This window comes from Nelumbo lutea, chromosome 2 (genome assembly GCF_056320005.1).
Source record: "Nelumbo lutea isolate HS-2025 chromosome 2, American lotus-T2T, whole genome shotgun sequence".
Lineage (NCBI taxonomy): Eukaryota > Viridiplantae > Streptophyta > Magnoliopsida > Proteales > Nelumbonaceae > Nelumbo > Nelumbo lutea.
The window spans coordinates 41,698,400-41,722,452 of NC_142685.1; the positions used below are offsets into that span (position 1 = coordinate 41,698,400).

The following is a 24,053-nucleotide window of genomic DNA, read 5'->3' on the forward strand; positions in this document are numbered from 1 at the left end:
ACCCCACTGGTTCCTTCTCTTCAGGAAGATCTACCAACTCCCAAGTACCATTTTTGTGTAAGGCATCAATTTCTTCCTGCATTGCATCTGTCCATTCAGGTTTTGACAAAGCTTCTGCCACGGTCTTAGGAACGGGGACACTATCCACAGAAGAGAGAAAGGCATGGTACGAAGGTGAAACATGCTCATAGGACACAAAATTAGAGATTGGATGATTAGTGGTACAAGATCTAACGCCCTTTCTCTTAGCAATAGGAATATTAAGATCATTGGTGACAGGAGAATCAACATTTAAAGGAGCAATGGGAGCAAGTGTACCTGGCTGAGGAGACGGATCTTCCTCGGGTGAATCCGATGATTTTGGTTGCATAGTGTCCGGCTCCACGGCTCTTGAACTCTGCTAGCTCTTATGGCGACGATGAAAAACCCGGAACGGAGGAGGGTCGGGTAAAGGAGGTAGTTGAATATAAGTCGTCGCCTGTTTCTCCACAACTCTACTCTCCCCTTGAGGAGAAACCGAGAAGAACGGTTGACTCTCAAAGAATGAGACATCAATGGAAACATAGTACTTGCGGGCAATGGGATCATAGCAATGATACCCCTTTTGAGATGAAGGGTAACCAAGAAAAACACAAGGAATAGCTCGAGGGTCAAGTTTACCACAAGTAGGTGACAGGTTGTGGACAAAACAACGACACCCAAAAACACGCATCGGAATGGTGGACAACGGGGCTGTAGGGAACAAGAGCTGATGTGGGGCCTTATACTCTAGTAGCCGGGAGGGCATGCGATTGATGATATATGTCGCACACATTACTGCATCCATCCAGAACTGTTTTGGCACGTTCATATGAATCAGCAAGCCACGAGCAACTTCGAGAACATGACGGTTTTTTCGTTCAGCCACACCATTTTGTTGGGGTGTCCTGGCACAAGAGCTTCGCTGAAGTGACCCACTCGAAGCAAGGAACTTAGTGAGATCACTATGGAAATATTCCTTTGCATTGTTCGACTGGAAGATATGAATTTCCGTTTGGAACTGAGTGAACACCATGCGTTGAGAATCTTTCACAATTTGTGGCACTTCATCTCGAGATCGCATAGGGTAAACCCAAGTGTATCGAGAATAATCATCAATCAAGGTAACAAAATACTTATAGCCAGCCGCAGTAGGTAGAGTAACAGGACCCCAAACATCAGAATAAACAATATGAAATGGAAATTCAGATCTTTTATTTCGTAAAGGTAAAGAGCTTATACAATGCTTACTCAACTGACAAGTTTGACACTGTAATTGACTCACTGGCAAGGACTCAAACAACTTTGGGAACATAACTTTTAACGACTCAAAAGAAAGATGACCTAAACGACTATGCCATAAATAGGCCCGACTCTCACTTGACGAACTTGTGGACTCAGTCGCCACTAGACCAGCATTGTTCTCCAACACGTAGAGACCATCCACCATGCTTCCTCTACCAATCGTCTTCCCCGAGGTCAAATCCTGAAACACACATGAAGACGGAAAAAAAGTGATTGAGCACAAAGAGTGAGTAAGACTACTAATGGACAACAAATTAATAGGTAATTTTGGAACGTACAGGACATTAGGAAGAGTAAGGCCAAGTGGGAGAGGTATGGTGCCTCGGCCAGCTATGGTAGAAAAAGAACCATCAGCCAGTCTTACCTTATCTCTCCCAGAGAGAAGGTATACGTCTGAAACAAATTTGACTTACCGATCATGTGATTTGAGGCTCTGGAGTCAATAATCCAAGGAGAATCAGTAGTATGAGATGACACATGGAAGGCTGTGGCATTACCTAATGTAGACGCAAATGAGGTAGAAGGAGTAGGCCCAGAATCCACCTGGTGGAGAGTCCTACCATACAATTCCAAATGTTCACGGAAGGAGTTGATAATATCTTCCTTAGGGTCAGAACCGGGATGACTTTCCCGACTTACGGAAGGACTAGTCTCTGTCGATGCCATATTAGCTGAGTTATACCTTTTTTGATTTTGCTGGCCTGGTTTTTTGCCCTGATCCGGTGCTGACTTCTTACCCAAATCCTGTGCCCATTTAGGTTTTCCATGAAGATCCCAGCATGTATCTTTCGTGTGTCGTGTCTTCTGGCAGTGAGTGCACCAAAGCTTGCTTTTATTTTCTGATTTTTCTGAGTGTCACCCCTTTTAAAGCCACCTCCGACATTTGTATCTGAATTTCCCCGGACAGCCAGGGCAACTAACTCCCCTTCTACACCATTCATCACACTACTTCTGCTTTCTTCTGACTACACCAAGGCATACACTTCCTGGACTGATGGCAAGTCTTTACTACCCAAGATCTGTACCCTGATGGACTCATATGACGGATTCAGCCCTAGGAGGAAGGCAAACACTCGTTGCTGTGATGCAAGTGACTTATAGGCCTTTGCATCTTCATCACACTTCCAATTCACATTCTGGTAGTGATCAAGTTCTTTCCATATTGATGTCAAATCAGAATAGTACATCGAGAGATTCCTCTCCCTCTGCTTGCAAGTAGAAGATTCAGCTTGTAGTTGATATATCTTGGCATAGTGTCTCTGTTCTGAATAAGTGGACTTCGCTTGTTCCCATATCTCACAAGCAGTTTCAGCCCACATAAAAGTCTTCTTTACTTGTGGCAGCATTGAAACCAAGAGCCAAGACATCACCATACTGTTCTCTTGGTTCCACCTATCATTCTCAGCACTTCCATACTTCGGTTCCTTTACTCTCCCATTGATGTATCCTATTCTCCCCCTAGCAGTGATGTAGAGTTTTATTCCCCTAGACCACTCAAGGTAATTCAGACCATCAAAGGGAATAACAGCCCTGGGAAAACTCATATCTATTCCCCCACTCACTCCATTGTGGCTCTCTGAGATCTCTGAAGTAGCAGAATTCTCAGTCGACATGGTCAAGCAGTTAATCAGTCCCAAACACCGGACTTAGGACCCCTCCTTACTCCACAAAACAATGCTCCACTCAGTTCACACCCACACACTTGGGTTTACCAACTAGGTTGAGCACAAACAGTACCAAATTCCAGACAAAAAACTGAGGTAATATTCGGCAGATTTCAGACCTGTATGGTTTTAACAGTCCCCACCTACCAGAATTCCAGAATGTCTAACAGCCACTAAGCAGCAGGAGAGATCCTTCTTACTTGTGGTCAACTCAAACCATTGAGAAGACAGGTCATCCTTGACCTACACTTGTCTTAACACATGAACAGGATCACACGATCCAAGAAAAACTAGGGTTACACAGGTTCGATAGCATTCAGCTGCCCCAGATTTATAGGGTTTTCACTCGGCACATGACCAAGGAGGGTAAAGAAGAAAAAAATAGGGAGAACTGTACCAGTTGTAGCTATTTTGTAGTCCAAAATCTGATTTCTGTTCTGCTAGTCTGTTCGATTTGTTCTTTGGGTTGATTGATCTTCTCTTGACAGTAGGGTTGATCGATCTGCATTCTTTTAGTCAGCATTCCCGCTTTGATACAATCTTGACAGTGTGGCCAGACAGAGATAAGAGGGAGAGGAGAAGAGAAGAGAAGAGAAGAGAGGAGAGAAGAGAGAAGGTTTTGCAATGTAACAGTACTGGCGGCGTCAGTCTTTATTTTACTATATATAGGGCGGCAGAAATAACAAGGGAAAAGACCCTTGTGCCCCTGAGTACAATAACAGAAAAATAAAAAACGAAATAAAAAAACACTTTAATTAGCCAAACAGGCCCTAACATATGCAACTAAGTTATTTTAACATTATTCTAACATTGATGATACAGTTGAAAGATATAAAGCTAGACTGGTGGTTAAGGGATACACTTAAACTCATGGTATTGATTACTTGGAGACCTTTGCACCAGTTGCAAAAATGAATACCATAAGGGTTTTACTCTCTTGCTGCTAACTTCTCTTGGCCTCTGTTTCAGATGGATGTTAAAAATTTCTAAATGGTGACTTGCTGGAGGAGGTGTATATGGAGTTACCTTCTGGTTTTTATGATGTAGGGATTGGTAAGAAAGTTTGCCAGTTGAACAAAGCTTTGCATGGTCTAAAACAATCTCCAAGGGCATGGTCTGATAGATTTAGACTTGCTTTGGAAAGATTTGACTATGTTCAATCCAAATTTGACCACGCTCTGTTTTTTAAGAAGAAAGAATCTACTTTGACTCTCCTAGCAGTGTATGTGGATGACATTGTGGTGATAGGAAGTGATATTGATGAGATTACTCTCTTAAGCAACTACTGAATCAAGAATTTGAAGTAAAGGACCTGGGTGAGTTGAGGTATTTCCTTGGGATTGAAGTGGCAAGGTCCAAGCATGGCATTTTTGTTTCCCAGAGGAAGTATGTTCTTGATCTCTTGGAAGAGACATGAAAACTGGGAGCTAAGCTTGCTGATACTCCCATTGAGAAAAATCATAAGATTAATACAGAGGATGGTGAGCCTTTGGAAGATAAAGGTATCTATCAACGGCTTGTAGGATGACTTCTCTACCTATGTCTGACTCATCCCGACATTTCTTATGCTGCCAGTGTTGTTAGTCAGTATGTGCACTCTCCCGAGACCTCACACCTCCTTGTTGTTGAGAGAATTTTAGCCTACTTGAAGAGATGTCCAGGTTGAGGTATACTTTTTAAAAATAATGGCCATATGAAGATTGAAGTATACACTGATGTAGATTGGGCAGGTTGTATTGATGATAGGAGATCTACTTCCGCGTATTGTGCCTTCGTTGGAGGAAATTTAGTTATGGAGGAGCAAGAAACAAAATGTTGTTGCTCAGTTCAGTGCTGAAGCTGAATACAGGTCTATGGCTAATGGTGTTGTTGAGATATTATGGCTGAAGTCTCTCCTTGCAGAATTGGGAATTGAGTTTGAAAGACCATTGATGCTGCATTGTGATAATCAGGCGGCCATTAACATTGCTCATAACCCAATACAGCATGAAAGAACCAAACACATTGAAGTTGACAGACATTTCATCTGAGAGAAAGTTGCCTCTCAAGAAGTGTGCCTTCCTTATGTTGCCACTAATATGCAGCTTGCCGATGTGTTCACCAAGGCCGTCAACAAAATCAAGCTCGAGTCAGATTTAAGCAAGTTGGGAATGGTCAATATCTTTTCCCAACTTGAGGGGGAGTGTAGAAAAAATGGTTGACCAGCTTGTGGTCCCCTCCTGCTCATATGTTTTTTGTCTATGGTGCTGTTAGAAGACTGTTAGAATATTTTTTTCTGTTCTTTCTAGTGACAGGGGCATGCCTGTCCTTGTACACTTAATGTGAAAACCTTATATTTTAAACATCATTTGGGGCGGCAGACTAAGCTAGCCGAACCATCACATTCTTTTCTATTCTCTCTTTCTCTTCTTCTCTTCTCCTCTCTTCTCCTCTCTTCTCATCCTCTTCTCTTCTCTTCCCTTTCTCCTCTTCATTTTCTGGTTTATTTTTCTTTACTAGACAGGTCTGAACGTTCCTGTTTCAGACAACTCATGTAGTCACACTTGTGAGCCTCAGATTTTACCAGTATGTAATATATTATATGATACAAGACATGGATATATAAGTATGTATTTAATATATCAATAATATATTGCAGGCCGGCCCAGGCCTGAACATCAAAACCTAAGCCCCAGCCCAGAAATTTCTGGGCTGGAAATGACCACCCCTGTAACCCATGTTCTCTGTTTTAAACAAATGAGATTACAACTGAACCCAATAAAGTTTTGCCCTATTAACCCCTTTATTGGCTAGACCATTGGCCAACCCATTATTAGCTGATCTGTGAACCCATTTGAAACCTACCACCCTCCCTTTAGCTAGTTCGTAATTTCCCTCATTACATATCTGTATTTCCATATTCCTTCCATCTTGTTCTTCAGCCGTTCTACCATCCTTGAGTCTCCTTCCACCAATAGTTGGAAGTGCTTTGGCCATAATTCACTGGATTCTCAGTTAATAAGGGAGTTCGCCTTTCTGAATTTCAAGGTGTCTTATTGATGCAAGTGGTTATAAGAAAATTTTAATCAAGTCTCAAAGAAAGAAATTGAAGAAAAAAGCCAAATGGTATAATTTCAAAATGCATTGTCAGTTGGAAAAAAGTTACTGTTTGACCAGTGAATCCTTATTTGATTTAGCTGAAATTTGGTGGAATTAAAGTGCACTTACAGCACTCCAATATTATAGAATTTCAGCTCAATCCAACATGTGGAAGTACCCCAACTAAAGACTTTAAACTTTCAACATGTGACCCTTCAACCCTGTGAAGAACATGGGGCTAGCTAAAACATAATTTCAGATTTGGCGAATTAAAGATATCAAAATTAAACTTTCTTATTAGATTAAAGTATGCAATACTGTTCTCAATCTTCCTCAGAGAAAGAAATTGTAGGTTTCAGGTGATATTTACCTTTTCTCTTCCAGTATTTAGTTCATCTTACATCTTCTTACCAATCTTCCTCAACTTTTCTCTCTCACTGCATTGATGCTTCTTACTATACATTGTATATGCTCACTAATGTTGAAATATGCAGGCTCTAAAAGAAGCATTCACCGAAGTTCGGCTTTTTTCCAGATTGGGAGATCTCTTACTAAAGAAGAAATTACTAAACAATGGAGATACACCAGAGATCCATTCTCAAAAGGCAAGCTTTAATCTTTGTTATTATTCTTGTTGTTGTTTTCATGCCTGTGGATGCATGTCTTTATTTGATTGGGTTTCTTATTGTTCATTCTGTACTTTTAGGTTTTGAACCATGAACGGATAATAGTTATGCTTGTACATACCCTTGTTATCAGTTGTTGTGGGCTTTATATGAAGTGCAACATAATGTGATGACGTTATTATCTTGTTGTTTGGGTGCCTATGCATCCACAAGTGTGCTTTTTGATCTGGAGATACATGCACAGAGTTGTGAGTCAATGTGACTCTATGCCCATAACTTGCTGCACTTGAACCTTTCTTCAGTATAATGCTATGGCTTGATACTGCAGTGCAGTCTGGGACCCCCACTACTGAAGTGGACATGGAATTTCTTATCACTTTTAGACTGTAGGGTGAACACATTTTCATGATTGCATTGCCACAGATAGGCCTTGGACTGTGAAGCTCTTTCCATTTTAACTGAGCTGGTTATGTTTGTAGTTGGGTTATGTCTCTTTAGATGAAAGGATTTTATGGTCTTCTCTATGGCTTCATAATGACATCTTGCTTTCTGCTATATCTGCAAAGCATCAGAATTACAACATGCTGCTTTGTTTTCACTAGATTTATTTGAATTTGATCTGTTTAATTGATATCCAGGTTGATAAGTTGAAAATCTTGTCAGAGTCTCTTGCCAACTCCACCTTGAAAGCTGAAAAGCGTATTTCAGATCACAGGTTAGAAATAGTATTTTTTTATAACTAATTGATTATCTTTCCACCTTTGGATGGCCTTCATTTACTGGTGTGAGGAGAAAGATCTTCCATGCTAGTACACTACCCACATGCTGGGATTTGCTTGGTACCCCACATGTATGGCTGAGATTTCCAGTGTGTATGACCTATTTTTGAGGATCAGTTATGTAGTACTTTGTTAAAATATATTTATAGGGTGTATTGGAATGCTTTACTATTACATCATTGTCATTACAAGAATAGACAAAAAGTACAAAAGAAAATGGAAGATTTATGATTCACAATCTCATTCTAGTTTCTATCAAAGTCTATCAACTTGTGCCCTAAAAAATAATTCAAGATAGAACCCTATCCATAACGTGCAATCATCTTTGACATTCTTTAGGAGTGGTCTTGGTTTGTGTTGAGAAGTTTTTCCTTTTTGTTCTTCCGAAATAGAGAAACTGCAAATTCAGTGACCTTCCATAGGATTTTTCCTATAGTCCCTAAAAGGATTAAGTTGAAAAACAGTCCTAGAAGTAGGGACTGTGTTTGAAACAAAGGAGACTAGCAAGAGAGATTAGAGAAGAAGAGAGAGCTGCGGCAAGGAGAGTTAGAGGATGAGAGTTTCGAACATAACCTCCCTCTAACTCTCTAATACACTTTTATTAAGTTAATCTTTTAGTAATTACAAGAGAGGTCCTTAGTTGGACAAGAAATTACAAAAAGAGGAACATAAAAGAGTATGGGCCCAGAATAAGGCCCATTACAGAGAAGAACATAGAGATAACATACAGTAACAGCCTATGGGCCATTCGGCCCATCTTCTCTACAGATTAATAGCCATTTGACACTATAAAAAGTTCCATTGGATTTTTCCTGTAGTCCCATAGGACTTTTCCTAATCTATCCTGAAGATGAAGAGGAAAAAATCCCTAACAGCCATTTGACACTATAAAAAGTTCTTACTATCATTCTCTTGCAGATTACATACTTGCAGCAAGCTTGAATTACCACTTTAGCTTGTAAATCCCTCTGCCCTTGGATGAATAGGGAACTGTAGGATTTTTTTTAAGGACCTGTTAAAAATGTATGTTCAAAAAAGAAGAAACTGTAGGCTTTATCTATGATCGCATGCAACACCATTTGCTACCTAACCATCTTTGTAGTAAAGATCTAGATAGCCAACTGTGCAATTTTCTCTCCGAGTTGAAGAACTTGCAACAACCTACAATCGTTGCTTTCTGAATTGTTCCCTTGTCAATCAATAATGAAATCAAAGCGGTCTATTAGAAAATGGAAAAACTTTGGCTGTTGGGGCCCAACAGCATAGTCTGTTGAAAGCAATTTTGAGAATGCCACGTTACCATGAAAGTGGGTATATTAGTAATTGCCCCCTATTTTATTTTGACCAAAAACAAAGACATGGGCATGAATGGGTGAACCCTCTCAACAGCCTAGGCTGTTGGCCCCCAACATCCAAAGTTATCCCGTTAGAAAAGTAAAAAGACAATAAGTGCAATAAGATCAGAGCTGCCCAGAACAGGAGTAGCAGAAACAGGCTACCCAACCGGCTATGCAGCTATTCCAACACACCCAGTAAGCTAATATAGCAGGGCTAAGCCCTGGTACAACTCAGACATCTATGTCCACCAATAAAAATGTACACTATCTCATTGACTTATATTTGGACCTAGTAGAACCAGATATTCACTCTAGTAGTGAAAGGGATAGCATCTCTGATGAAGTGCTGGAGCAACCTAGGACCTTTCTGCTCCATCTGAAATCCACTCTATTACCAGTTTATTACATGGGAGTCTGCCTTTCCATCCACCCTTGAATAGCCTTGGAATACACAAAAACAATCCACTGAGTGGAGATAACATTATCTCTGGAGCTTGAGTTCACATTCACTTGGATAGAGAGAACTGCCAACAATTTGGCAGATTCAATGGAAAAACAAGGGGCAAGTAGGACACTCTTGTTTTGTGGAAAGGAACCACAGTGATGTAAAACCATAGGGATTGGCTATTTGTGCTAGACCAAATTGATGGTATACTGCATTGTAGATAATCTTCTCATAATCAAAAAGGCCTGCTGGTTAAAAAAATGAAAAAGAAAAGTAGAGGTAGCATTTCTACCCAAGTCTAGAAGTACACAAAAAGTGAATAACCTCCAAACAAAGAATCCCTTTTTGTGGTGATATTTTTTTTATCAATTATTTTTGGTGATATGTGGCCATACAATGGAAAAGCAGGAGAGAAAAAAATAGTGGAATAAAGACCTCTAAAGAAAGACGAATTCGAAAAATGATCATGAGATAGCATCAAAATGGGGATTGTCTCTCAAGGAATTTGATTGTATTATTCATTATGAGTGATAAAGTGGGTTAAGTAGCAGGTGCTAACATGTCAAAAGGGGTGCTTGGCACAAATTCAAATTTTGTATCTCATTATTTTATCACAATTTAATAAATCACTATTCCTTACATTTCAAAAACAAATGACCATGAAATACAATCAGTGTTGCATGAACACCCAACCTTTGTAATATATCCCCTTGCTGATGAAAAAAATATTGAGAAGCATCTAATTAAATCTTCCAATTTCTCTGACCAACCTATTCCTTGATTCTCAAAAAGAACGGTAATTCATCAGTGAACTCTAAATGGGATACTGCCTATGTAAAGGGAGGTGTAAGAATGCATTTTATTGTTAACCAAACTTGAGACCGAATTGTTTCCACCTATGGATAGAGGTGAAAGGTGGTGTAAAAAGTGCAGCAAGGGAGATTCTCAGTAAAAATGATATCATAATATGATCATCAGAATTTAGGTTGAGAATTTTAATATCAAAGTAATTTGGCTGGATCCTATTCCTCAAAGACTGGATGCTTTTGCATGTCTGGTGGTGTTGGCTTTGAGGAAAGATGGTGTGTCTAGACTGAAGGGTGTTTGAAAACTTGTGATTACTTGGTTTTGGTGAATGGTGTGGTAAGGGATGCTTTTCTAGCTACTAAGGGTTTTAGACAAGGGGACCCTCTTGCCCCGTTCCTCTTTACCCCAGTAGTGGATGTGTTTAGTAGACTTTTCTTGAGGGCAGATATGTTGGACTTATTTAGAGGTTGAAGAGTAGGCAATGAATAATACTGTAGTAACACACTTGCAGTTTGCAGATGATACAATCATTTTCTGTGAGGGTAGGGATCCTAGGAAGGCAAGGTAGTTAAAGAAGGTAATAAAGTTGTTTGAATATATTTTTAAGTTGAAAATTGACTTTGAGAAGAGTTGCGTGTCAGGGATAAATTTGGAGCAGGAGTTGACTGTAGTAGAGTTTGTAGGCTGTTCTATTGCTTGTTGGCCAATGAGATACCTAGGATTGCCTCTGGGAGATGATCTGAAGGAAAGCAGGTTCTGGAATCCAATAGTAGAGAGTTGTACTAAGAGATTGGCACCTTGGAAGAAAAATTATATTTCTCTTGGAGGCAAAACTACACCACCTTATCAAACTTGCTAGTTTATTACATGTTGATCTTTAGGATGCCATGGTCCATGAAGGGAAGTGCAAAAATTAGAAAAACTGATGATGGATTCTTATGGGAGTTTGGGGAAGGAAGGATCACTTGATCAACTGGGATTTAGTGTGTAAGAGCAAAGAACACTGCAAGGTTTAAAATATCGATGTTGGTGGAAATGTTGGTCATCCAAATATAGGAAACATGTCAGAAATGCCAAAAATGCTGTAAAAATTATAGACATGGTAGAAATATTGTAAAATATGCAAAAATATAGAATGATATTTATAAAATGATAAAAGAAGTATAGGCCCACCTTTTTAAATTATTATCTTGTTCCTAATCATTATACAAAACTAAGAAACTAAGGTTATAGACAAAAGAATGCGTTATGAAGTTGTCCTATAAACCTTAAGATTCAAAGCTTCATGGTAGAATGAGTTAAAGCAAAATTTGAACTCATAGAAAATGTAAATGGTTATGATAGATCAATCAAATAATCTGTTACACAAACAAAGACTAATATTTAACTTCACGTTTAATGTTTAAAAGAAATATTGAGCTAGCTCAAAGTGGTAATAATGTAAGTTAGGTGGGCAATAACATTGTTGCTCCACATATGTACAATATTGTCACCAACTTATGTTACAATACTATCTCTTGTACTCTGCATAGATGGCATAGTGCTGGTAGTGTTCACTAGGGGATATGTCGATTTCGGTAAAATTTCATGTTGCTACCCATGGAAGTGGAGATAGAAATATGTTGTTGAAGCTATCTCTTGTACTCCACATAGCGCTAGTACATAGTTGTCAAGGTGACGCCTAGGCGACAAGGCACCCTTTGAGGCTTGCCTCGCCTAATCGCCAAACAGTTTTGTACTATGTATTGTAAAATACTTTTTTATTCTTTATTTTTTGACATTATAATTATAAAATAGGCACTATTAAGCTAAAATATTCATTTTGTGTGTTTATATACTAATTTGTTTTTATTATTTTCTTATTTGTTAGGATTTAATCAATACAAACATTGCTAAATGTTGTATTGAACCCTCAAAGACTTTAAAACCTGAACCAATAAGTAAGGAAGAACTGCTACTACTTTTTCTTATCTTCTTTTCTTATAACAAAAATAAGGGTTCAGCCCCTATTTTTTTTGAATTTTCTTTTCATCACCCGCCTAGGCGACAAGGCGCCCCCCTAATGCCCAGCCTCACCTTGGCGCCTTGAAAACTATGCGCTAGTAGTGCTCATTGGGGATTGTGTCAATTCCGGTAAAATTTCGTGTTCCTACCCATGGAAATGGAAATATGTCGTGAAAGGGACATTTTTAACCACTTGGGAGTTTAGGTATAGGTAACTTAGGATAGAAGAATTTGTCTTTGCTAGGTAAATGGCTTTGGAGATGGCCTTTGTTGAGGGGGAGACTGTGGCAAGAGGTGCTTGGCAATATTCATGGATGTGTAGGAAATGGTTGGGGTGCTGGGGTATCTTCAAGGGATACTATGTCTCTTCCTTGGAAATCCATTTGTGGAGTGCTCCCTCAGTTTCTAAGCCTAACCAGGTATGGTGTTTGCTCTAGAGATCAAGTTCTTTCTTTTTTTTTTTTGATCAATAACAGAAACTTTATTAAGAATTAAGAAGCTTTAAGTACAAAAAAGGGGGAGATAAAGAGTCTTATCTCCCCATCAGAAAATTACAATGAAAGAAGATTAAAAAATAGCCCAAAAAATAGCCTCCCTATTCACCCCTTGCTTGGCCAACCCATCTGCAAAAGAGTTAGCAGTCCTTTTCACCCAGCTGTATTGTATCTCAAGTTCTTTTTTCGGAAGACCTTTGGTTTGGCAACTCAACCCTTAAAGATCTTTTTCCTTCCTTGTTCCCTTTCTTTACTCGAAAAGAATCTATCCATTGCTTAGTGTCCTCCTCTTTGACTGGGTTCAGTTGGAATTTGGGCCTAAGAAGTAAATTGAGATACCATGAGTTTGAAAGGGCAGCCTTGCTTTTACAAGTTCTGAATTCTGTTTTTCTGGATTACTCTAAGCCAGATGGTCGTATTGGACTCTGCATCAAAAGAGAGTGTTCTCCTGTGCCTCCTCCTTCTCTTCTTTGTGTTCAACCCCTAACTCTCAGTCATGCCATATAAAAGAAATTTGGTCCAAATCCATTCCTCCCAAGGTTGGGGCATTGTGTTGGAAGTGTTTCATGTAAAAATTAACGCTTTGGATGTTTGCAAAAAAGAAATTTTTTGTGTCTTTTCTTGAATTGGTGTACCCTTTGCAAAGAAAATGGAGAAAGCTGTTACCACCTTCTAATCTCCTGCCCTTTTGTTGTAGGTTTTTGGGAAAAGATTTTTTGTCTTTTTGGTAACAGGTGGAATGTGCCTCTGCAGATTGGAAGCTTCTTTGACTCTACAACTTTTATTTGGATGAAGAGGAGGGGTAAAATCATGTGGACGTGTGCTTGGGCTGCCTTGATTTGGATGATGTGGGAAGAGAGGAAGAATCAGATCTTCAATGGGAAGGAAAGGAATGAGGAGGCAGTGTGGGACTGTTTAATAAATAGAGCTATACATTGGGTTAAATCTTAGGACATTTTTTCAGACTTCTCCTTTAGATGATATGTGGTTAAATTGGGAAGCTGTAGCATGAATTTCTATTGTGAAGGACAAACCAGTTGTAGCTTGGAAACCTCGGGAGGAAGGTTTTTATCAAACTGAATTTTGATGGCAGCAGTCTAAGGAACCTAGGTACATCTGGTATAGGAGTTCAGAAATAATGGACACATTGTTGCTATGTTTTCAGGTCCTGTTGGAGTAGGGGATTCAGTGTTTGCTGAGTTCCAAGCAGTCTTGCAAGTACAGATTGCTAAAGATATAAACTATGACAGATTGTTAATTGAAGGTGACTCAAAATTGACAGTAGGGGGGCTGAAGGAACTGGAAACATGATGTGGAAATACAGGGGAATCAATGGAAGATTTAAATTGCTGTTTAGAGACATGACAATTATTGTCCAATGGGAAAGACAATCAGCAAATGGGATGGCTGATTATTTTGTAAAACTGGGGGTGCATAAGTCTGAACTTTTCTGGCTCAATTGTAATTATGTTTTTATTGGGAGCGACATCTCATTCCTTTGTTGGGTTGTTTGTATTGTAATACTTTATTTAGTCTTAATAAAATTTCATTACTGGTAAAAAAACAGATCATTGAAAAGTAATGGCTTTCAATTGGCAAGTATATGCTACTTGTGTCTTGATAATGAGGAAGATGTTAGACACTTATTCATCCCATGCAAGGTGCCAATTTTCTTTGGAGAGCAATCATGAACTGGTGGAAGAGGTTAGGTGAAAGGGAGAGCGGTCATAACCAGGATTGGTATTGGGAAAAGATAGCAGTGCTTAAATGGAAAATTTGGAAGAACAGAATTGGTATTTTTTTTAAATAAGTCTATCCCCCCGTGATCATCGATAGAGCTAGAGAGTCAATGATGGAATATATTAATAATCATTTGGAAGTGAAAATAGTCAGGACACTCAGATCCATCTGAAACAATGGATCCATGTTAAATGGAAACCCATAAAGTTTGATTGCATTAAAATTAATTTTGATGCCTCTAGGAAAACTAGCGGGGTTTGCTCAATTGCTGTATTGTTAGAGATTGGACGGGAAATACTCTTAAAGTTAAAGCTAAGAAAATCGGCCTTGCCACAGTTAACATAGCAGAGGCATGGGCAGCTCTTACTGCTGATAAGCTAGCCATCAAATTCAAAGAGAAGCTAATTCAGATGGAAGGGGATTCCAGACTACTCATAGATTGTTTAAAGAGTAATATTGAAGTTCCATGAAGAATCAAGAACATCATCAAAGAATGCTTCCAATTGCATGGAGAGTTCAAGCTGAATGTTGTCTACTCTCACATGTACAAAGAAGCCAATCAGGCCGCTGGTTGGCCAGTAAATTTTGGTTAAGGCTGTAACTGGGCAAGCAGAATCTGAGCCCAACCCGGTCCAACCCAAGCTTTTTGTATAGACTTTTGGGTCTTGATTTTGGGGCTGTGGGATGGTTCTGGGCCAGAAAACTTGAACTTGACCTAAAATTAGGTTGGGTTTGGGTTGAGGCCTTAGGTAGCTTGAGCCTGGCCCAATCTAACCTAGGCCCGACCCAACCTGAGCCCATCTGAACAAATACATACATATATGCATTTTATTTATATAAAATATAATTTTCTAATCTATACTACTATTAAAAGTGTGAATGAGAGTGAAACTTTTGTTTGACTAAAATTCCCTAATTTTTTAATTTGGTCCCTCTCTAATTGTAAGGACAAAAATATAATTTGAACAACCACTTTTCTCCTCATTCAAATCCCTCTCATTAAGTTTTATATTTAAGATATTATTTCCCATCAACATTCATTGAATCCTATTCTTGATTAGAACACCCCTATTTTTGAATTTGGTCTCTCTCTAATTGTAAGGGCACAAAATGTAATTTGAACTACTACATTTCTCTTCATTCAATTCCCTCTCATTATATCTTATATTTAGGGTATTAACCCTCATTCTTTCATTGAATCCTGTATTAATTAACCATATTAAAGAAAAATAAGCGTGACAAAGAATAATTGTTTTTATTGGTGATAGAAATAAAACATAATTTTTTTTCTTTGGTTCATTGAGCTACACAACAAGGGGCAATCCATCCTCATACCCATTACCCCCAACCTTGGTGACCATTGATTGGAATCAATCCCAAGTCTCTGTTGGAGTGAGCTAGCCAATGTACCCATTGAGCCACCCATTAGTTGATATACAAGTTTAAAACCAACCCCAAAATGGAGCTTTTTTGGTAACTACCCGGAAACAGAGTTATTTTCCCACTTGGTGGTGAGTCAACAGTTCAACCTTTTGGGTCAAATGTGTCAACCCTTGATGTCATAATTTAATAGTAATAAGAATTAAAAATGATGAAAACATACAAAAGTATAAAGAATACAAAAAAATTTGTAGCAATCATTTGGGCACATCTCTAATATCATATATTCATTATATTAAATAAGAATAAGTGTGACAAATAAGGATAATTTGTACAAGCATAGAAATATAAAAAAATTGTAGAAAATTTTGAAAACATATTATTTATTATCATCACCATCATTATTAAAAATTTCCATGTGCAAAGCACGTGCACACTTACTAGTTATATATACATATGTATATTCATAGAATGTGTATACATACATTTGTAAATGAGACATGCAGATATTTTCAATCAATTCTACTCTTAAATTGGGCCATAAAGCTTAATAAAAGATGACTATACAAAAATATGTTCATAAATTTTTTTCAAACCTGACCAACCCACCCAAGCTTGGCCCAACCCAACTCAAGTCTGAGCCCAGCCCGAGTTGTGTTGGGTTAAGCTCTAGTTGGACCAGGTCCAAGCCTGAGGTTTGCACATTTATGGTTGGGCTAAGGTTGACCTTCATCCCGATCCAACCTGCCCAAGTTGCACCCGTAATTTTGGTCATGTTTCTGAGTTTGTTGTTTTGTTGAGTTGTCCTTGACTCCTTGGTCTTTGAGTTTTATTTGTTTTTATGATTTCTGGGGATGCACTACCCCCTGGTATTGTATAACCCTTTGTTTGGTGCTAGGTGTTGGGGAATAATTGAATGGTCAATGATGTAATTGTTAATTTGTTTTGATGCTGTATTGTAAGGGTGCTAGCTCATCACCCTATTAACATTGTACTTATTTCTATTAAAATTTCTTTCTATTTACCATAAAAAGATGGGATACCACTCTTCCTCTTACCCCACCTTCCCCACCTTGAAACATATTAAATGCCCTTTTCTATTGACTTTGGGCACTAGATAGCTTAAAACATCAATCACATGGGTGAATTGTGAGGGTAAGTGGGGGTGGGAGCAGTGTTATATTGTGCATCAGTCTTGTACTTGTGTCTTTTCTGTAGAGATGTAGAACATTAATGTGGTCCCCACTACTGTTAGTCAATTTATGTTACTTAGTGGTAGTTGTTAATTATTTTCTGTTTTCTATTATTTCTTGGCTTATGTTAAGCAGTAGGGGTAATTCTGGTTTTTTACCCTATTTAAACTATTAATATAAATATCTGAGTGGGGCAACAATCTAAGTTATGACCCACACTCTTTTTGACTTTCTTCTCTTCATCTTCTCCTTCTCTTCTCCTCTTTATTCTTCTTCTCTTATTCTCAAACTTTCTTTCTTGTTTGTTGTACATTATGACTGGGACTGATTGCAGTCCTAGTAGACAACTTGGTATCAGAGCCAACCTAGGTCTGCTCATGTGAGTCTAATCTGGCCGACTACATGAGAACTTCCTAGGGTTGGAAGTTTCAACAGAGATAAGTCAATCGACTGATTCTTGGAGATTGCTAGCAGAGCGCAGCAGATGCCCAAGGGATCATAGAGCCTTGGAGGGTGTCCAGTGATCAGGAAGAATCGGAAGAAGGGAAGAAACTTTAAGATTAGGGTTCAGACTGTGGTTTGGAGGTGGTGGCCAGACTTTTGAGTGAGTTTGTGTTTGTTCTTGAGATTGACCTCAATCAAAACCTTTTTTGAATAATCTGGAAGGTGCGGCCGGGAGTTTTCTATTTTTCTCATGATTTTTTAGGATTTTCTCTTGACCTACGCCCAGTTCTCAGTTTAAAACCCTAAGTTTATGACTGTTGCCAATTCTTGGGTAACAGTTAGACCTGTTACAGTATTTCAGATTGAGTAATATTGTTTTCTGGAAAACTATTAGACCTGTTCCAGTATTTCTGGGTGGTTGCCGAACCTATTTCATCCTTCTAGGTCGGTTGTTAGCAAGTTCTTGGTGCAATTACACCTTTTTCAGCACTAAAAGGGGCTTTTTTGATCAGTCTCTTGAAAGGACTGGCAGGAATGGAGTTTAAGAATAAAGGGGAAAGTGTTTTGGGGGCTGGTGGTTCTGGTAACATGACTGAGAACGCATTTCAGATCACCACAGTCAAATTTGACGGATCAAATTACTTGGAATGGGCCCAGTCAGCCAAGATGGCTGTTGGGGGTAGAGGAAAACTGAACTATTTGTTGGGGGATGTGAAGGAACCAACTAAGGAGGACCCAACCTATGCCAAATGGGTTCAAGATAACTATTTGGTTATGACTTGCTGTGCAACTCCATGCAGCCTCACATCAGCCAAAACTACTTGTGGGCAAAAACTGTTAAAGAGATTTGGGGAATCATGAAAGAAACCTACTCCCAACCACTTAATGTTGCTAGGGCCTATGAGCTGGAATGTGAAGTAAACAGCCTTAAGCAAGGAGAGAAACCAGTCTCAGTTTATTTCTCCACTTTGAAATCCTTGTGGCATGAAATTGACCACCTAGAGACAATTGAGTGGGAAAGTCAGAGGGATGCCCAAACTTACAGAAAACAAGTTGAAACCAATAGGTGTTAGAATTCCTAGCCGGTCTGAATTCTGAATATGATATTGTGAGACAACAACTCCTCACCTGAGAAAGTGTGACCTTGTCACAAGCCTACTCTTTAGTGCATAGTGAAGAAAGTAGGAGAAAGGTTACGTTGCAGCATCAGCCATTGGAATCAGCCTTAGCAACAGTGAAACCAAAGTTTGGGGGTGACAAGGAGAGGGATATGAAGAAGGAAGATAAGAGGGAGCTAGTATGTGAATATTGCAAGAAACCAAGGCATACTAAAAGACACCTGTTGGAAGTTACATCCACATCTAGTTCCAGCAAAGCTCATAAACAAAAGGGGAAATGCCAATGTGGCTGTTACTACTGATGGTGCACCCTCATCTAGCACAAGAGCCACATCCCTAGACACCTTAGCTACTGTCCGAGCTGCTCTGACTCAGTTGGAGAGTGAAGTTGGGAATTCAGCACCATTATCTCAGCCACTAGTCACAACATCTCTACACTCACCTTTCTGTACTTTTTTCCATTAATACAAATTCTTTGTTATCAAAAAGGTCCCAAGTAAATATCAAAAAACAATATTAGAAATTTTATGTTTTCTTAATTGGCTTAAAGATGATTCAGGATTTTGATTATACTTGATTTAGTTTTTACTCATTTATTATTTGACATGGAAGTATATTACTGATTTTAGAGATTATGGAGGTAAAATAATAGACCTATACCCAGAACTAATTGGCTATGGAAACTCACAAGAGCTGAGTTAGTGGAATTGACTCCCAAACAATTGTAGGATGCCTATGCTGTTTCCAATAAAAAAATGTAGGATGGCTAAGAGAAAGGGAGACTGGTCTATGGATCTGTAGAAGCATTTTAAGGGAGATAAAACAACTGACAGCAGAGTTAAGAATCTTCTACAAGTGGAGACAAAGGGTTGCCAACAGGTTGGCATATGGATTAACTAAACAGGGAACAAGCTTTTTGGGGTTTGGTCCAATAAGGGACTTGTACAAAATGCATGTGTTGGGTGTCTAGTAGAACTAGCCCAAATGATGAGGGGTGTTTCTGAATAAGACTATGCACATAGAATTGTTTTGAAACAAATAATAAATATTTACAGTTATAAAAAATGAGATTTATCTACCATCAACTTTCTAAACAGAAAATATATCCAATAAGGGACTTGTACAAAATGCATGTGTTGGGTGTCTAGTAGAACTAGCCCAAATGATGAGGGGTGTTTCTGAATAAGACTATGCACATAGAATTGTTTTGAAACAAATAATAAATATTTACAGTTATAAAAAATGATATTTATCTACCATCAACTTTCTAAACAGAAAATATATGCTAACCATGTGTTAAACTTTCATGATATGCCTATACCTCATACAAGTTTTTCATCCATGTATTGACACTTTTTAGTTTTTAATTAATTTATTATTACTCTTAATGTACTGGAATTTTTTTGGTGAATACAATTGATTAGTTGAAATGAAAATAAATAGAAGAAATATAAATCCAATTTTATTTTGGATGCATTACATAAGTTGCTTCTGCTTCAAAATTGACCTGTCTCCATCCATGGGCCAGAAAGTTACTGTAATATTTCCTAAGTTTTTTCTTCTGCATTCTAAGCAGGCAACAAAAGGAAGAAGCCCTGAACTTCCGTATTACTAAATCCGCTGAGGTTGGAGAAACTGAGAAGGTATGATGCTTGTAGGAGTTTCTGATTTTTCTTGTTAGAGAATTGTTTGAGAGCCATTGGAAATTAGACAATTAATATGTTGATTTGCAGAGCTAGATTAAGATGTTGAATTTGGGTATCTATAGTAGTTCTTTAATTTTTAAAAAAGCAAGTCAAACTTAAGCTTTGGCTTTAAAGGTGTCAATGGGGTAACCAATTACCCAGGTTTTTTTATCAATAAATGAAACAGAATCATTCATTTTAAAATGAAGAAATACAATGAGAAGGGGAGAGATAAACTCTCTTAGCTCTCCCTTAATAAAAAAAAAACCCATGTTTACAACAAAGCCCAAAAAAGTTGGTTCCCTCCCACCCCTTGTTTAGCCAATGCATCAGCAAAGGAATTAGCATCTCTTTTCACCCATTGTAGATTAACCTCCATTCCTTGTGATAGCCACTTGATCTTCCTTTTTTTGTTAATGTAGCCCCACCAACTGGCATCCTCCTCCTTTTGAAGCCAACTTATAACTAGCATTTTTTTGATCAATAACAAATAACTTTCATTAAGAATAATATTAAGTGGAAAGGAAAGGGGAGATAAACTCTCTTAACTCCCCAACCAAAAGAATCAAAAGCAAAGCATCCCTATTCACCCCTTGCTTAGCTAGCTCATCAACAAAAGAGTTGGCACTTCTTTTAACCCAATTGAGCTTAATCTCAATATCGTTTGCCATCCACTTAAATTTCCTCTTTTCATTGCTACAGTTCCAAAAACCAGTTATCCCTTCCTTTAGCCAGCCCACCACCAACTTGGAATCTCCTGTAACCAGTTTAGTAATATTCAAATCCTTGGCTCTTTGTACACCTTCCAAGGCTGCCATGATCTCAGCCCGAAGAGAATCACCCACTCCTACTGGACCAGAAAAAAGAGCAATTATGTTTCCTTCCTCATTCTTTAGAACTCCCCCAATGCCCGAAGGCCTTGGATTCCCAACAAAAGTTCCATCAAATTCAACTTGGTAAATCCACTAGGACTAGGAGGAGGAGCCCAAGCATGTAAAGAAGGCACCACCACAGGAGCTGATCTTGCAACCTCCTTTTGATTCCTTAGCAAATCATCAATTGAGAGGTCATTAAACAATACAGCTAGTGCACCACTCCACTCAGATGTGAATCATCTCCAAGGCAGATTGTAGCCCTCTTTCTTTATCTGAAAAGATTCTTAAGTTCCTTTCTTCCCATAAAGTTCAGCAAACCACAACCCTTACACTTCGCATAATTCTCCCTCTTTTCATTGTGCCATCTAAAAAACGTTGGAGCAAACAGACATTGCACATTTGGCGGGGAGTCCACCTACACCGAAACAAAGAAAAGAATCATTCCCAAATACATTTAGCAAAATTGCAGGAGATTAATAAATGATAAACATCTCACCTTCAGCTTTGCATAGAACACACCAATGAAGAGAAAAACAACTTTTAGGCCTCTTTCACAAGTGTTGATTCTTTCTAATAATATACTAGCTTTAAATCCCCTTCAGTTGTCAGTTTGCGGATTTGCAGCTCCTTAGCCTTTTGAATTCCTTCCACGATAGCCATTATTTCAGCCCTCCAAGAATCACCCACACCAATTGGACCTAAATAAAGAGCAATAATTCTTCCTTCATCATTTTTGAAGACTCCTCGAATGCCTGAAGGACCCAAATTTCCTTCACTACTTCCACCAAAATTCAGCTTTATGAATCCACCAGAAGGTGGGGATCAAGATGGGCCTAATGAAGGCCTTGAGGGGAGCTGAGTCAGCTACTTCCACTTTTTCATCAAGTCACCAACTGGAATGTCCTCAAAGAGTTTCAAGGACTTCACCCAATGCACTACTCTAATAGTAATGGCTTCAATAAGGGAATCCCTACTCCTCACCTTTTGTAAAAATGTTCCTTGATTCTTTTCTTCCCAAATTGTCCAACAAACAGCCACCCTTGTACACCTCCATAAAGTTTTTCCCCTCTTATTCATCTAGCTAACAAAGGTAGAGGCAAACATGCACTGTACATTTGGTGGGGGTTTCCACTTGCACCCAAACAAAGAAAGAAACCACTCCCAAATTGAAGATGCAAGGGGTTAGGAGATTAATAAGTGATAGCAAGTCTCTCCATTGTTCTTACAAAGAGAACACTAGTGGGGGGATGAGCACCCATTAGGTCTTTTTCTTTGAAGTAAATTGTAGGTGTTAATTCTTTCTAGAAACACTTCCGAGTAGAAACCTCCTACCCTAGGCGGAATAGGCTTGCTCCAAACCTCCTTTATAGGAAAAGGTACTCCAAGGGGACCTGAATATATTAAGGACAAAAATAATGAGGTACAAGTAAGGGAACCAGAGGAGGAAAGAGTCTAAATCTAGCTATCCCTTTTTGAAGGATCCAAGAACTCCCCTTCAAGACCTTGGAGCAAAGTCAAAACACTACTTATTTCAGACTCATCCCTATGATTGGAAAGGGCATAAAGAGAGGGGAATTATTCCTTTAAGGGTGAATTATCCGTATGCCTTCCATACTTTCCTTGATTACTAGGGTTTGGGATTTAAAAGGCATGCTTAGGAACACAAGTGAGGCACATTTTACAGTATGCTCCTCACCTAGGCCCCAGGAGCAGCACTTTCAAAAGGCATGCACTTGATGCACCTTGCACTTCAATCCAAGCTCCGCCCCTGGATCCCTGACCAAGCCCCTTGAGTTAAGCCCAAACAAGTCCATGTTAGGGTCTTAAATTCTTAATCCGTACAAAAAAATGATTTTATAATTTGAATTGTCTTTTAAAAATATCCTTTATGATTTTTAATATGTTTTACATGTTATGCTCATGTATTTTAATTTGAGATGATAGGTTTATTCTTAAACATTTATTTTAAAATTTAAGTTTATACTTTTAATAAATATTATGTTTAATATTTTTTAATTTGTGAATTTTTGGCTTTTTTCTTGCATTTTTTTTGCATCTTGCTTAAAAAATGTGCATGCCTCGCTTGTGCTTTTTTGCACCTTGCACTTTTAAAAACTATTGGTCCATAGATATTACGCTCAATCATAATCAATTACAATTATGGCCCATACTTTAAAGATCCATTTATTCTGGACATGGTTGGTAGATAAACAATATACATATGTGAGTATTGAGTATGTGGTTTGTGATCGTTCAAGGAAGAGGAATAAGAGAGAAGAGAGAAGAGAGGAGAGGAGAAGAAGAAGAAGAGAAAGATGAGAGCTGGCGGTGCCTAGCCTCTCTTTTGTTTAAACTTGTATTATAACAATTACAAGAAATTGCTCATAGGTCCCTGGTGGCACACCCTAAACAAAAGAAAAGAACATGCTGCCAACAGTCTTAGCTGACAGCATGGTAACAACATAATTAAAACTAACAACACTCCCCCTCAAGTTGGGTTGAATATATCTATCATGCCCAACTTGTCACATAGCTCATTGTGCTGCAGGTGTGGAAGCCCTTTTGTGAGAACATTTGCAAGTTGCTCCTTGGATTTGACATAAGGGGTTCAAATTTCTCCCTTTTCCAACTTTTCTCTTATGAAATGCTTGTCCACCTCAATGTGCTTGGTCCTATCATGTAGGATTGGATTACTAGCAATGTTAATGGCTGCCTTATTGTCACTGTAGAGGGACATAAGATTGTGGATCATAACCCCAAGTTCTCCTAAAAGGTTCTTCAGCCAAATAACTTCAGCCACCCCATGTGCCATAGCTCTATACTCTGCTTCAAAACTTGACTTTGCCACTACACCTTGCTTCTTATTTCTCCATGTCACTAGATTTCCTCCTACAAAGGTACAATACCCACTTATGGATTTTTTGTCATCCACAGTGCCTGCCCAGTCAGCATCTGTGTAGACTTCCACCTTCAAATGATTATGTTTGCTGAATAGTAACCCTGTTCCTGGATACTTCTTCAAGTACCTAAGAATCCTCTCTGCTGCCTCCATGTATTGTCT

General features: G+C 38.7%; 1 protein-coding gene across 8 annotated transcripts in view; it reads left to right on the forward strand.

The window, feature by feature from the left end:
• The window catches only part of LOC148870113 (uncharacterized), a 74,163-nt gene that overhangs the window by 27,330 nt on the left and 22,780 nt on the right, over nucleotides 1-24,053 (forward strand). For all 8 annotated transcript variants that reach the window (XM_088972513.1, XM_088972508.1, XM_088972511.1 and 5 more), the window contains exons 8-10: nucleotides 6,560-6,670; nucleotides 7,330-7,406; nucleotides 20,009-20,075. In XM_088972513.1, coding sequence (XP_088828639.1) covers nucleotides 6,560-6,670; nucleotides 7,330-7,406; nucleotides 20,009-20,075 — 255 coding nt within the window. The remainder of the gene's footprint in view (nucleotides 1-6,559; nucleotides 6,671-7,329; nucleotides 7,407-20,008; nucleotides 20,076-24,053) is intronic.